General features: G+C 32.4%; 1 protein-coding gene across 1 annotated transcript; it reads right to left on the bottom strand.

Annotated features, from left to right (window-relative positions):
- Positions 1-6,679: 6,679 nt before the first annotated feature.
- On the bottom strand, positions 6,680-10,995 carry LOC145069928 (alpha-amylase 3, chloroplastic-like). Its single transcript, XM_079016866.1, has 13 exons — positions 10,657-10,995; positions 10,267-10,397; positions 10,064-10,118; positions 9,875-9,994; positions 9,663-9,783; positions 9,239-9,558; positions 8,462-9,108; positions 8,182-8,371; positions 7,982-8,088; positions 7,667-7,916; positions 7,460-7,582; positions 7,207-7,374; positions 6,680-7,035 (listed from the first exon to the last, which is right to left on the bottom strand). The coding sequence occupies exons 1-13, from the start codon at positions 10,954-10,956 to the stop codon at positions 6,874-6,876; spliced, it is 2,694 nt and encodes an 897-aa protein (XP_078872992.1). The 5' UTR covers positions 10,957-10,995; the 3' UTR covers positions 6,680-6,873.
- Positions 10,996-12,944: the final 1,949 nt, after the last annotated feature.

The following is a 12,944-nucleotide window of genomic DNA, read 5'->3' as shown; positions in this document are numbered from 1 at the left end:
GACGACTAGACTTTAACAATAATGCTACATAGGTTAAGCGTCACGAATCGATTGTAGCCTCACAAGTTTAAGTATCAAAGATATGTCTTGATAAATAGATACCAAGAAAGAGTGATGATTGGATTATGTTATGATGTCGTAGATAAATTTCTCTAGTTATTGACTTTATAACAAGTCGACGGTGTTCCTAGTCAAAGGAACAAATCAACATTTTTCGTCTAAAGGTGATCGTCAATAGTGAAGTATAAATTCTGGAAGTCGAGATCAACAAATTCCCAGTTTTGGAAGACTTTGCAAGGAGTCTAGGGTACATATAAGGTAGAAAACGAAGTTTTATGGGAAATATCAATGCAGCAACGTCGGCTAGATCACAATTTGATCACGATAACTCCAATAAGATTATGTATATAAATTATCTTAAGGTGCGCTAGGAGTAGGATTTCGAGGGTGCAATCTCTGTAAGCGGGGGAGAGTTGTAACACCTCGTTTTCACCTTACAATAGAATTTATTATAAACGCTTGTTTATAAAATTCGAAGTCGAAATATATTACTTTTTATCTCAAATAATCATCATATACATGTTTCCATAGATATAAAGAATGCTTAAATTCGACTTCGTATGAAAAAGTTATGATTCTTCGAAGTTTCGCGTTCAGCCTTATACGACACAGTGTGTTGTAAAAAGCGAATCGGAGATATGTTGTTTATTAGCCTAAGTAATCTCAACAAAAGTCATAGTAATCATAAAAGTGAAAGCATGCATATAACGAACGTCTAAATTTGACTTCGTATGAGGAAGTTGTGATTTTTCGAAATTTCGGTGAAATAGTATGCGGCATAGAAATTAAAATTAAGATTGGTTGAGTGTTAGCTGAAATAATGTAAACGAGAGTTGAAGATCTCGTAAATACTAATCCATCAATATAAAGAACATCAAGAACAAAGTCCGTATGAAAGATTTATACATTTTACACGGTCTTTTGCAGTGTAATCTTCTTAGACTATTAACTTTAAAATGGAGTGAGAATTAGCCGACAGAGTCTAAATGAAAGTTATATTAATTGTCTATAGCTACACATGGATATAAATAATGTCAAAAATGGAGCTCGTATGCAAAATAGATATGTGAATTTTTTAAGGATTCACGATTTTACCGGCAAAATATATATGCGACACGTGGCTAGACCGGAGCCACCCTCGTACCTACCCTAGGCGCGACGTGCTTGATAGGTAGGAACGGCACACCCTGCCCAAAATCAACCTATAATTAAACTACAAACCTCTCTCATTTCCACACACTAATCTCTGATCTCTCTATCTCTCACAGATACGACTTTCGAGGGTTTTTTGGGAGACTTTTGGGATTACAGGGGAATTCCTTCTAGCGAGATTTGGAGGTATCAGAGTGTCGGAGAAATAGAAGCTTTCGGGTCGAAGTTCCGTCTGCAATCTTCCCGGTTTTCGCTAGAAATTCTTGTAAGTTAAGCTGCACTTACTAGGCTTTAAGTGTAACTTCTATTTATATTCATAATCGTTATTATGAATGTATAGATAAGATTTATCAGTAATTCCATTCATAATATTGATTGATCTACTTACAGGAATGATGTTTAGGCTAGATCTAGTAAGGTGGTTGAAGTGGAATTTCCAAACAGTATACTTTGTATACCAAACAGACCCTACCTCCGATATGATCTTACCTTGTTGTTCCTTATTTGATAGATATTTCAATATTCATTGGGATTAGTAAACAACCTAATTTCATAACCAGATTGCCATAGAAAGTAATAAGTTATATTATTATAGGGTAGGTGCGCTGCTCGCCAGTTGGATCCTCCGTATAGTTGTTAATCGTCTGAGTAATTTTCTAGGTAAGTTATCTCATTATGCTATGTGTTAGAATGCATATCCATCTATGTTAGGATGTAGAGCTAGTAGAAAGTATAGTCTATATGTGCAAGTATTAGTAGCGCCGAAAGTATAGTCTACATATGCGTAAATGTTGATATGCTTAAGTTAGGGGTTGGTGGCGGAACGACGATAGGTCGGGAGCTTGTAGACCCGAGTGTTGACGACTAAATGGCAGGTAGGCCATAAGTCTAAATACATGTATTATTGGTGGATCGACGAAAGCTCATGATTCAATCGGTAGACTGGTGAAAGGTCGTGAGCCATTGTTTGTATGCATGTATATTTATTGTGGTATATGTTATTTTGGGGATCTCGTTAAGCTTCGTGCTTACCCAGTTGATTACAAATGTTTTCATGTACTTATTCGGATCGTGAGAAGGGCAATGCTCGACTGTACACATGCACATTCACATCATGTTTTCCACATATTGTAATTATACTCGGATATATTTTAATAAAGACAAAATTACAAAAATGGTCCCTGTGGTTTGCCAAAAGTCACAAAGTCAGTCCCTACTAATTTTTTTGACGAATTTGGTCCATGTGGCTTCCAAAACTTGCATGAATGGCCCTTTTGCTGACGTCGTTACTGTTCATCCGTTAGTGTAAAGGTATTTTGGTATTTTCAAGTAGTAGGGATTGAGTTTGTGACTATGGTTAACCATAGGGACCATTTATGTAACTTTTTCTATATTTTATGTTTATGATTTTGTGGCTTTTCCACCCCTTTACTTTTTAATATATCACTTTGAACTTTGAAAAATATTACTTTGACCCCTCTATTTTCTAAATTTTCATGTTTAATCTCGTATTATATATAATTTGATTTTTATTAATAACTTTCGTTTGTTAACCTAAAAAACTATTTTTATGTGCTTATTTTTATATATTTGTTGGTATAATTTAAGGTGATCAACGTTCCGACTTTAATTTAGAACTTTCTTTTGTTATTTCTTTTTTCTTTTTTTAAGTTACATGTTTTTTTTATTAAATTGTCGGTTTAAATTCGAGTTTGTCTATGTTCCGATATAGTTTTTTAAGTTTTCATGTTTAATTTTATATACGTTTCATACGTATCACTCGGGTCACATACTATACGTTTGTTATTATTTAAATTTCCGTTCATTTACTTAAAAAAAATATTACTTACTTATTTTATGCATGTGTCGATATAAATTTGAGTTTTTCTTTTTCTTTATTTTTTATGTTTTGATTTTTTTTTGTACATTTTGGTGCTTATTTTTATATATGTTCCTGCATAATTATAAGCATTGAATTTTGTAAGCTGAATTTTGACGATTGTATTGATAAAAGTTACATTTTGACTAAAAAAACACGTACATAAGAATAAGCACGAATAATAATAAAAAAATTGCGTCAAAATGTAGACGAACTCGAATCTATACTAATACGTAAAAAAACGTGAAAAAAGTTACGTCAAAACGTAGACAAACTCAAATATAATACATTTTTAAAGCTAATGAACGAAAGTTATTATGTGTGACCCGAATGATACATAGGAATGTATATAAAATTAAGCACAAAAATGTACAAAAAAATACATTGAAACGTAAACAAACTCGAATATAATACATTTTTTAAAATTAACAAACGAAAGTTATTATATGTGACCCGTCTCATACGTAGGAAACGCACATAAAGTTAAACACACAAAAAAAAATTACATCGAAACGTAGACAAACTCGAATTTAAACCGAAAAGTTTATAAAAAAACCATGTAATTTTTTTAAAAAGAAATTAACAAAAGAAAAATTTTAAATTAACGTCGAAACATTGACTACCTTGAATTATACTGACTAATATATAAAAATAAACACGTAAAAATAGTTTTTTAGATTAACGAATGAAAGTTATTAATAAAAATCAAATTATATATAATACAGGGTTAAACACAAAAATTTAGAAAATGGAAGGGTGAAAATAACATTTTTCAAAGTTCAAAGTGAAAGGTTCAAAGTGATATTTTAAAAAGCAAAGGGTGGAAAAGTCACAAACTCATAAACATAAAATATAAAAAAAAGATTACATAAATGGTCCCTATGGTTGCTACTTGAAAAGACCAAAATACTCTTACACTAACGGAGAAACAGTGACGGCGTCAGTAAAAATGGTCATTCATGCAACTTTTGGAAACCACAGGGACCATGTTCGTTAAAAAAATAATCAACAGAGACTAGCTTTGTAACTTTTGACAAACCATAGTGATCATTTTTGTAACTTTTTATTTAATAAATAAAAAGGAAAAATTTATGTTGAAAAGTGGGATGTTACACATTATGAATTTATTTATGTGGACATTCAGAAAGTGGATCATACTGCAAAAAGTTGTATTTTTCAAAACAATGAATGGTCTTCTATAATTTAAAATCACATAAAACCTATCATTAACAGTTTTGCAGTGTCTTGCACATCAAAATTGTTCATATCAAAAGTTTTGTAGTGGCTTGTACTGCAAAATTGTAAATAACTATACATTTTCATCAACATTTATATGATTTCTCACAAACAATCAAACCAAAAATCACAAAAAGCAACATGCATTGTGAAACTATACATTTTCAAAGATCAAAATGCACAACAAAAAATTGTTATATCCTAGAAATAACAATTTGAACAAAATATATTATGTCAGAAACTTTAAAACATTGCAATAGAATTTTAGATCCTTACTTGCCACAAAAAGGATGATGCATACTGATGTTATGTACTATGAACATATGTAAAATTATGAAAAAAATCATTGCTTTTGTCTTTTTGACACATGACATTAGTTCGCAATACGAAAAGATAAGTTTGCAAAAACTCATTTGCAGACTCATCCGTCACTTTAGGAAAAGTTTGTCTTTTTGGTCATTTTTTTGAAACTTGGGTGTGCCATTTAGTTATTTTTGGCAAAATCTATTTTTTAGTATGAGAGTATACTAATGTGACATCCCCATTTTCACGGCCAGAAAAGACCGATTTTGTTTATGCTTTATAAAATTCTATTGCACCTCTCAACTCATCGTCCAACTCATATTTCATCTATTATATCTACCCATGTTTTACCCCAACATTTTCGTAGATATAAAATACATATATCATTTAAAACATGTATAAAATCTTTCACCGAGCATAGACAACAAGCAAACAGACAATATGCACACATAGCACACAGTAAATACTTCATATCTATGCGTAAGTTGAAGGGGACCATGCACTCACCTGAAAGGTGATGACTCAGCACTCAGACAACGCTTCGATACTCTCAAAACGATTTTCCTTCGATAAAACCTAGTACCAACACCACTAGGGTTTAGTCTAACGATAACCGCGACAAATTAAATAGTCTGACTATTATTATTATTATTATATAAGCGTTAATAACACTCAATATAACTCATAATAATAGCCCAAATAATTATTTTAAGGACCTAATAACATTCCTATAATTATTTGAAAGCTATATTAAAAATTGCGTAAGCGTAGCACACTTACAGCGGATTTTATCGAAAACCGGAACTTTATTGGAGCAGCGTTTCGAAACCGAAAAACTCCTTTTTCTCGGGACTCCGGGAGACTCGGGGCTTCCCTAGGGTGCTAAGGGGCTTAACTAGGGCTTAGGGGAATTTATAGCACTTAGAGAGAGAAAGCTTGTAGAGAGAGACGTGATTTTGGTGTGAAAAATGAAGAAATCTCGGCCCCCTTTTACAGCCCTGCGAGGCCTCGGTATGCTGGGCGTACCTCGGACCTACGCGGGGCGTAGCCATCGGATAAGAGTGCCAGCGAGCTTCCAGCTGTTAGCCACTTCGGACCGGATAAGAACCGAGGGTATGCGGGGCGTAGGGCGAGGCTTCGTGGCATGATCCGAATCGAGATCTGAGACCTTCATCGGACGGCCCACAACGCGCCACGTCATCAGTCTCGCACCAGGTTTCGCATTTTCATACTCCGACTTTAAAAATTCGTAACTTTCTCATACAAACTCCGTTTTTGACGTTCTTTATATCCACGCGAAGGTGGGAACGTACTCTACAACTTTCGTTTAGACTTTATCGGCTAATTTTGGCTCGATTTTAAATTTTATATTATTAACGGGCCGGGACACGATTGGTCCGTTAAATCCTCATAACTTCTTCATCCGACATCCGTTTTCGCCCATCTTTTTCTCGTTACGCTACTCTCAACGAGATCTTCGATTCTCGTTTAAGTCATGTCGGCTAAAAACCGCTCGATCTAATATTCGAATTTCAGACTGTACACTGCTAGTCCGAAACTTCGAAAAATCATAACTTCTTCATACGAAGTCAGATTTGGGCGTTCTTTTTATCGATGTTCTTAGTTTAACATATTCTACGACTTTCATTTATATCGCTAAGGCTAAAGCTCGCTCTATAGTAAATTCACTATTTACGCTTCCCGATGTCGTGCCGGTTCCGTCGCGAAACTTCGATGGGTCATAACTTCTTCGTTATAACTCAGATTTCGGCGTTCTTTATATGTACGGAAACCTTGTGACATATACTACAACTTGGTTAAGATTATTTGTTCTATTGTCGAAAAATCGTTTTCGACCCTTATTGCCTCTAATTGACTAGCCCGGATTTGCCGGCGTTACAACTAATTATCATATTTATTTGGTATCATAGTATTTAAATATTTATGAAATGATACAGAAATAAAAAATAAATAAATAATAATATTTTAGATATTGACATGTTTAATTATTCATTAAACTTTAAAATGTTTAACTGATTGGACATGCCATAAATCTAGAACCTGTGTTGACCATTAGATAAGTAACAATAATTATTAGTATATAGAAATGTATAAATACATATTCTCCCTTCTTGCAATATATAACACTAGTGTATTATACCCAAAATCTCCTTTATTTTTTTGTCACATGTGTCGTATATACTTGAGCAAAAACATGTGTTTACATATTAATAAGCATGAGTTTATAAAGCTTCCCAGACCTTGTAATCATTGCCCTCAGCAGCCAAACACCATTGGTGGGGCCCAGATTGAGGTGGTTCAAAGTGGCCTGGTCCAATCTTCATTGCTATTTTTTCATCAATAATTGCTGCATAAACATCTCCTTCTGCCTTGCTAATTTCAACCTACATCAAAAAATAATATATGTTATACTCCAAATCTTCATTCCATTCCATTCCATTCCACCAGGCATAACAAAACTAATTCATTCCAATGGAATCAACCATTCCATTCCAGTCATCCCAAACAACACCTACATCTAATCTAACAAAAAAAACAAATATTATGATACTAACCATGCTACGACAATGAATTTTGTTGCGATTCCTGATAGAAATGAGTGTAGATATTTGGGAGTTGTAGTGAGAGAAAATATGATCATAGAAAACCGATGGTGTTCCAGGATGAGTCAAGATGTATGCATACCCTTGCATCTCCTTTCCACCTGGAAATCTCCAATGACCCTTTTACACAAAAACATCAACATATATATATGTATTATTACTCATATTGCATTTTTATTTTCCATAATTTATTTAAAATCGATACCTGTGTAGAACCGGTGTCATGATTTTCTATGAAGGTAACAGCACGAGAAGGCCACCACCCAACGACACCTGGCGGTTTTCCTTTGGAATCGGATAATCTCCAATATTCATGTTTTTCAAGTGCCTATATTTGTATAAATATTATATGATATATTATATAAATAGTAGCATGAGAAATATATTATATGATGAAAATGAAAATACATACGGAATGGAGAATTCCTTTTGTAGTGACATCAAAGGCTCCAGCAGTTCCATTAGTGGCATTAATCCAGTCAACAATCCTTTGTCTATGGCTATCTTGATTGTAATCCATTTCACCATATGTATAATTTAAAGAATCCCAATATTCTCCAACTGCAAAATAAGGTTCACTTGCATCCATGTAATCTTTTACATAACCTCCCCAAAATCCCCTCACAAAATCAAGCCTCCATCCATCATACCCTATTTCCTTCCTATAAATATCAACATTCATTAAACACTTACAAAAACAAAAATCTTTAAAAACTAGAAAACTCACCTCAGCCAACATAACCATTCTTTAAGATCTTTCCTTACAAACTCTTGTGAATGATCAATGTTTGGAGCAGCATGGAAATTATCTCCACTACTCTTGTTTCCTCGACCCTATAAGTTCAAATTATTACAAAAAGATAATGTAAATTTCAAGATTTAAAGATATACACAAAAACTACTAAAAGTATTTATATTTTATAGTACCTGGAAATGAGGATCATCACCAACAACTGCACTATCATCCCAATCCAAACGCCCACCAAAAATATTCCAAACACCATTTTGATTCTGGGAATGTGCACAACGATGATTTATTACAGCATCACCTAAAGCTCTGATACCAACTTCATGGAATTTATTCACAAGAGACTTTAATTCCTCAATGTTTCCATACCTGATAAATCCATCAAAATTATATGACTAAAAAGTAATTAAATTTACACCTCTTCTTTTTTTGATAAAAATGTTTTGAAAGTATATATACCTGGAGTTCAAATTATAAAGATCTTTGGGCATGTAGCCTTGAGGGGAGATAGATTCTGTAGGTGGAGGTAGCCAAACAATGGTAAACCCTAGTGATGACAGCTCAGCAGCTTTATCTTGTAGCTCTGAATACCAACTTGTAGATTTGTGGGATTCCCAATTGAATCCCTGGCATAAAATTTCAAAACCTGAACCTGTTCCTGAACTTATTTTCAAATCGGGTTCTGCTTCTTTGGATTCCGATTCCGGTTTCTTTTTGAAAGATGGAATGGAACTTCTGAAAATGCTGTAGGCTTCTGCAGCTAACTTTTCAATCTCACGAAGAATGTTTTCTTGTGTTTCTTTGCTTTTTGTTTTTCGTTTCTTTTCAGAGGAAATGCCAATCACCAGGTGTCTTATTTCATTGATTAATTCGTCTGTATTTGTGGAAACATCTAGTGAAGAATCTAGTTTCACACTTTTGGATACATTCTCTTCTTCCACATGTTCTTGTTTCTTAAAGTTTCTTTCATTTGACATGGGTATGTAAAAATCATCTCCCATACAGTTTACCCATGTGTTATTGTTCACTTTTAACACAAAAAGAAATCCTTCAATTCCTGCATCTAGTGGAAATAATCCAGAACACCCACATCCACCTTCTTTTTTCTGCAAACAACATATAGCAATTAGCATTGTGTATTTGAAAACAATGCAAGTATGAATGACATGAGTATATATATATATATATATATATATATATATATATATATATATATATATATATATATATATATACCTGTAAATGAGTCTGCAAAGCCTTGTTCTTAAATATTGATGTTTTATCTGGATATGGTCCAGTTGGAATTTCCCATTTTTTACTCTCATCTTTGCATACACCCCAATGAACAACAACATCACCAGGAATATCAGTTTCTATATGCAGAAGATTATTAACAAATTCGGGACATCTCTTTATGCAAACACTCATGGAGTTATCAACCAATGATTGTTTTACAATGTCATATTCCTCATAAAAAAGGTTCCTCTTCTGTGTAGATTCTTTTGAATTGCCACCATCAGATTTCTGCAACATGTTAGATAAGTGTCCCAGAGTCCCTGCTTTGATTAAAATAGAAGTAACAAATGTGGAAATAAAAGAAAATGAGAAAAAATATCAGCTTTAAGATCAATGTTGGCATTGAATAAAAATGTTTCACAACCTGGCCACATGGCAAAATCTTGTTTGGTTTCTACAATATTGCTATCTTCATTAGATATATTTGTAAGAGGCACCTTAAAATCTGTCCCTTTGTGTTGATACCAAGATCCAGTTTCTTCATCCTGAATCATTATACATTTCCCAACCACATCGCAAAATCAGATATTTATATAACAAATGAAATTAATAACAATTAGAAACTAAAAGTAATACCCTTAATACAAAATTTATTGCTGAAATTGAACTTCTGGTGTTGAAATCGATCTTCACTTCATATATGAACCCTGCTTCCTTCTCCACTGATTTTTCTAAAGGGGTCTCAATTGCATATTCCTAAAAAGATTGGGTGCAACATATAATATGAGCATGTGACCGATAATGAATGGAAGAAATCATCAATACCTTAATGGGAATAGAGCCTAGAGGTCTCATCTCAACAGGAGGCTGATCCCAATCACTGCAGACATTGAATTGTAAAAATGATCATGATCTTGATAATGAGAGAGATTCTAATCTTAGTTTCTATTTGGGAACATGTTGAAAGTAATGAAATTCACAATCAAAGCCAAAAAGAAGAAAGAACCTCACTACATGGTGAAGCAAACCTGCCAATGTCGTTAACATAATTAATTCCCCAATGAAGAATCCATTTCCCTGGAAGATTGCATCCAACAACAAGCTGCAAATTCTCTTCATCTTTTCCACAATCTAATCTGACTAATATCTTTCCTTCGACCTGTATATGATATAGAACACTTAACACTAACAAATGGTGATCATTTTTATATGTTTTCTATTCGGTTCAATTTATTTGATAATATTGTAAATTCTCTGTACTTGCAGTTTATGCAACAATTCATTCCATGCACCTCGGAAACATAAAATAAAACTACTTCCAGTGCATCGAAAAGCACGATGCAAATTTCATGGATCACAACTTTGATTCAAAAAAAGAGCAAGAAGATATATTTATATAGAGCGAGTGATTCACTAACCTTATCGATACATTGCAATGGAAATGTGTTGTGGAAGATGACGTTATCGGAGTCGGATGTATTGGAAAGAGATAATTCAGCAGCTGAGCTATTAGAAGAAGCTCTAACGGTAGTTTTCATAACCCTGGAACTAACAGGCCTGAAGTTGCAGCGTTTGGCGCCATTTCCGATCAAACAATTCCTTGTCTTCCAAGTGTAATTCAGGGAAGATTGCTTATGCTTTTCAGATTCCATTGGAGACTTTGAGGTTTCCCGCCAGTGATGATGATGGAGGATAGGCTCGAGAGGAACCGTCGCCATGATCAGAGAGGAAATCTATAGAGAAAGGAGAGGGGTTTGATTTGCGTTGCAGGTAGTTTTATGATTAAAATCGTTCTGTTAATATCACTGCACAACTTACACTCTGCACCCCTAACGTTTAAGGTTTTACACCCTGACTCCCTAAAGAATAAAGATCACTAACAATAGTCTAGTTAAGTTTTCTTGGATAACTAAGCACAAACTCGTGTATCCAAAAGCTTAGAATACATTAACTAACTGTGACCCATTAATTTTATTTATATCAAGTTATTCCTTTTTTATATAAATAGTCTATTTAACAGTTCATTAATATTTGTGGGATCCACAACAATAGTGATTGAAATTTTTTATATAAAGAGCTTGTAAATTTACATGTCTTGTTGAAAATTTTACTGCCACAACATTGACGTAGCTTTTCATATTTTTTTCAAAATAAAAATGTTTTAAAACTTCTATTCTATTCAAAAACTAATATTCTTGAACTTTATTCAATCCAAAAGCTTTTCCAAATACTTTTTGTAAATTTGCAGGCTCTTAGAATAAACTTTTTCTATGATTGTGTTGGGTCCTATGAAATTTCAACCAAATTTTAAATATACAACTTCTACAAACAACAATAAATTTCTATAAACAAAATTGGTAGGTCCTCTTATATAAGTTGATGAAATAGTTTTTCATATTTTAAAGAAATTTTGATTTTTTAAATTAATGGATTGTGCTTAAATGTCATAAAAAGATTCAAAAAAAAATACTATTATGGGTGCTCTAAGAATATACATATTTAAATAAATTATAACGATTTGAATAATCAAAATTAAATAATCATTTGGCAATACGTTTTATTATTCTAAAGGCACTATTTAGTTACCAACTACCCAATTTTAGTAGATATACATTACTAAGTTTAGGTTAATTTTCAAATTCCAGTTTTTTATTTTGCGTGTGAGAAGTAAAACCATCCTATAATATGGGATTTTATTAATACTATTTTTACTCTTTCTATTAAAGCATGTGTCATACAATATATTGTTTTTATTTTGTTCTATTGTTATTTTTTTGTTTAATTGTTTTAAAAACTAAATAATCAAATAATAATTGCTTTCTCGGTGTAATATCTTGTAGAAGTCATTCTAATTTCTAAGTTTGAAAACTGAAAACGCAAGTACTTTTCTGTAATTCTTTTAACTGAAAGGGCTGAAATGTACCCAAACCGCTAATTTTTGTAGTGCACCCGTGTAACGTGATCAAGAGAAAGTTTGCTTGTAGATTTCTAAAATCAAAAAGTTAATGGCCTTTAATTTATTAAGTTTTATTCTTTTATTATTTATTAAATTAATTCCAATTTGCAGTTTTCCACCGATTAGATCATCTCATCATCCCTTTACGTAGACAAAAAGGGTCAATACTTTCCACTCCACTAGTAACACCTACACCTCCGGGCTGCAAATGTAATAAAATTATGGATTAATGTCATAAAAACCTTCAAGTTTTCAGGATTTTGTCGGTTTTGTCCAAAATTAAAATTTATGTCCGTTTTTACCCAAATATTTTCAAGAAAATGTTCGGTTTTACCCTTTTACCAGTGATAACAGGTTTTCCAGGTTACCATTATATTAAATTTGCAAAAAAACCTTTAAGTTTACCATTTTTTTGCGTTTTTACCCTTAAGTTTATAATTTTTCTTACACTTTTACCCTAAGTATATTTTTTTTCATAATATACATATTCATGCAGAAAAATCATATTTATATATGAAAAATATTTAATTAAATATTATATTATATTTTTTTAATGTTATATATATATATATATATATATATATATATATATATATATATATATATGTATGTATGTTTGTGTGTATTTGTGTTTTTGTATTGTTATACCATTTAAAAAGATAAATAATATTTTTAGAATTATGAATATGTGTTTTATAGATATAGTTTTTAGAAGTATAAATACATATTTTTACATTTTTATATATTAAT

Source organism: Lactuca serriola, chromosome 8 (assembly GCF_051521515.1).
Source record: "Lactuca serriola cultivar US96UC23 chromosome 8, Lser_US96UC23_V15, whole genome shotgun sequence".
NCBI lineage: Eukaryota > Viridiplantae > Streptophyta > Magnoliopsida > Asterales > Asteraceae > Lactuca > Lactuca serriola.
This window is presented reverse-complemented; position numbering and strand designations above follow the sequence as displayed.

Coding starts and splice junctions, on each gene's coding strand:
- LOC145069928 (XM_079016866.1), bottom strand. CDS start 10,956: ATGGCGACGGTTCCTCTCGAGCCTATCCTCCATCATCATCACTGGCGG. Junction 7,583..7,666: donor CAAAAGGAATTCTCCATTCC/GTATGTATTTTC, acceptor ATACAAATATAG/GCACTTGAAAAACATGAATA. Junction 7,375..7,459: donor ATGACACCGGTTCTACACAG/GTATCGATTTTA, acceptor TTTGTGTAAAAG/GGTCATTGGAGATTTCCAGG.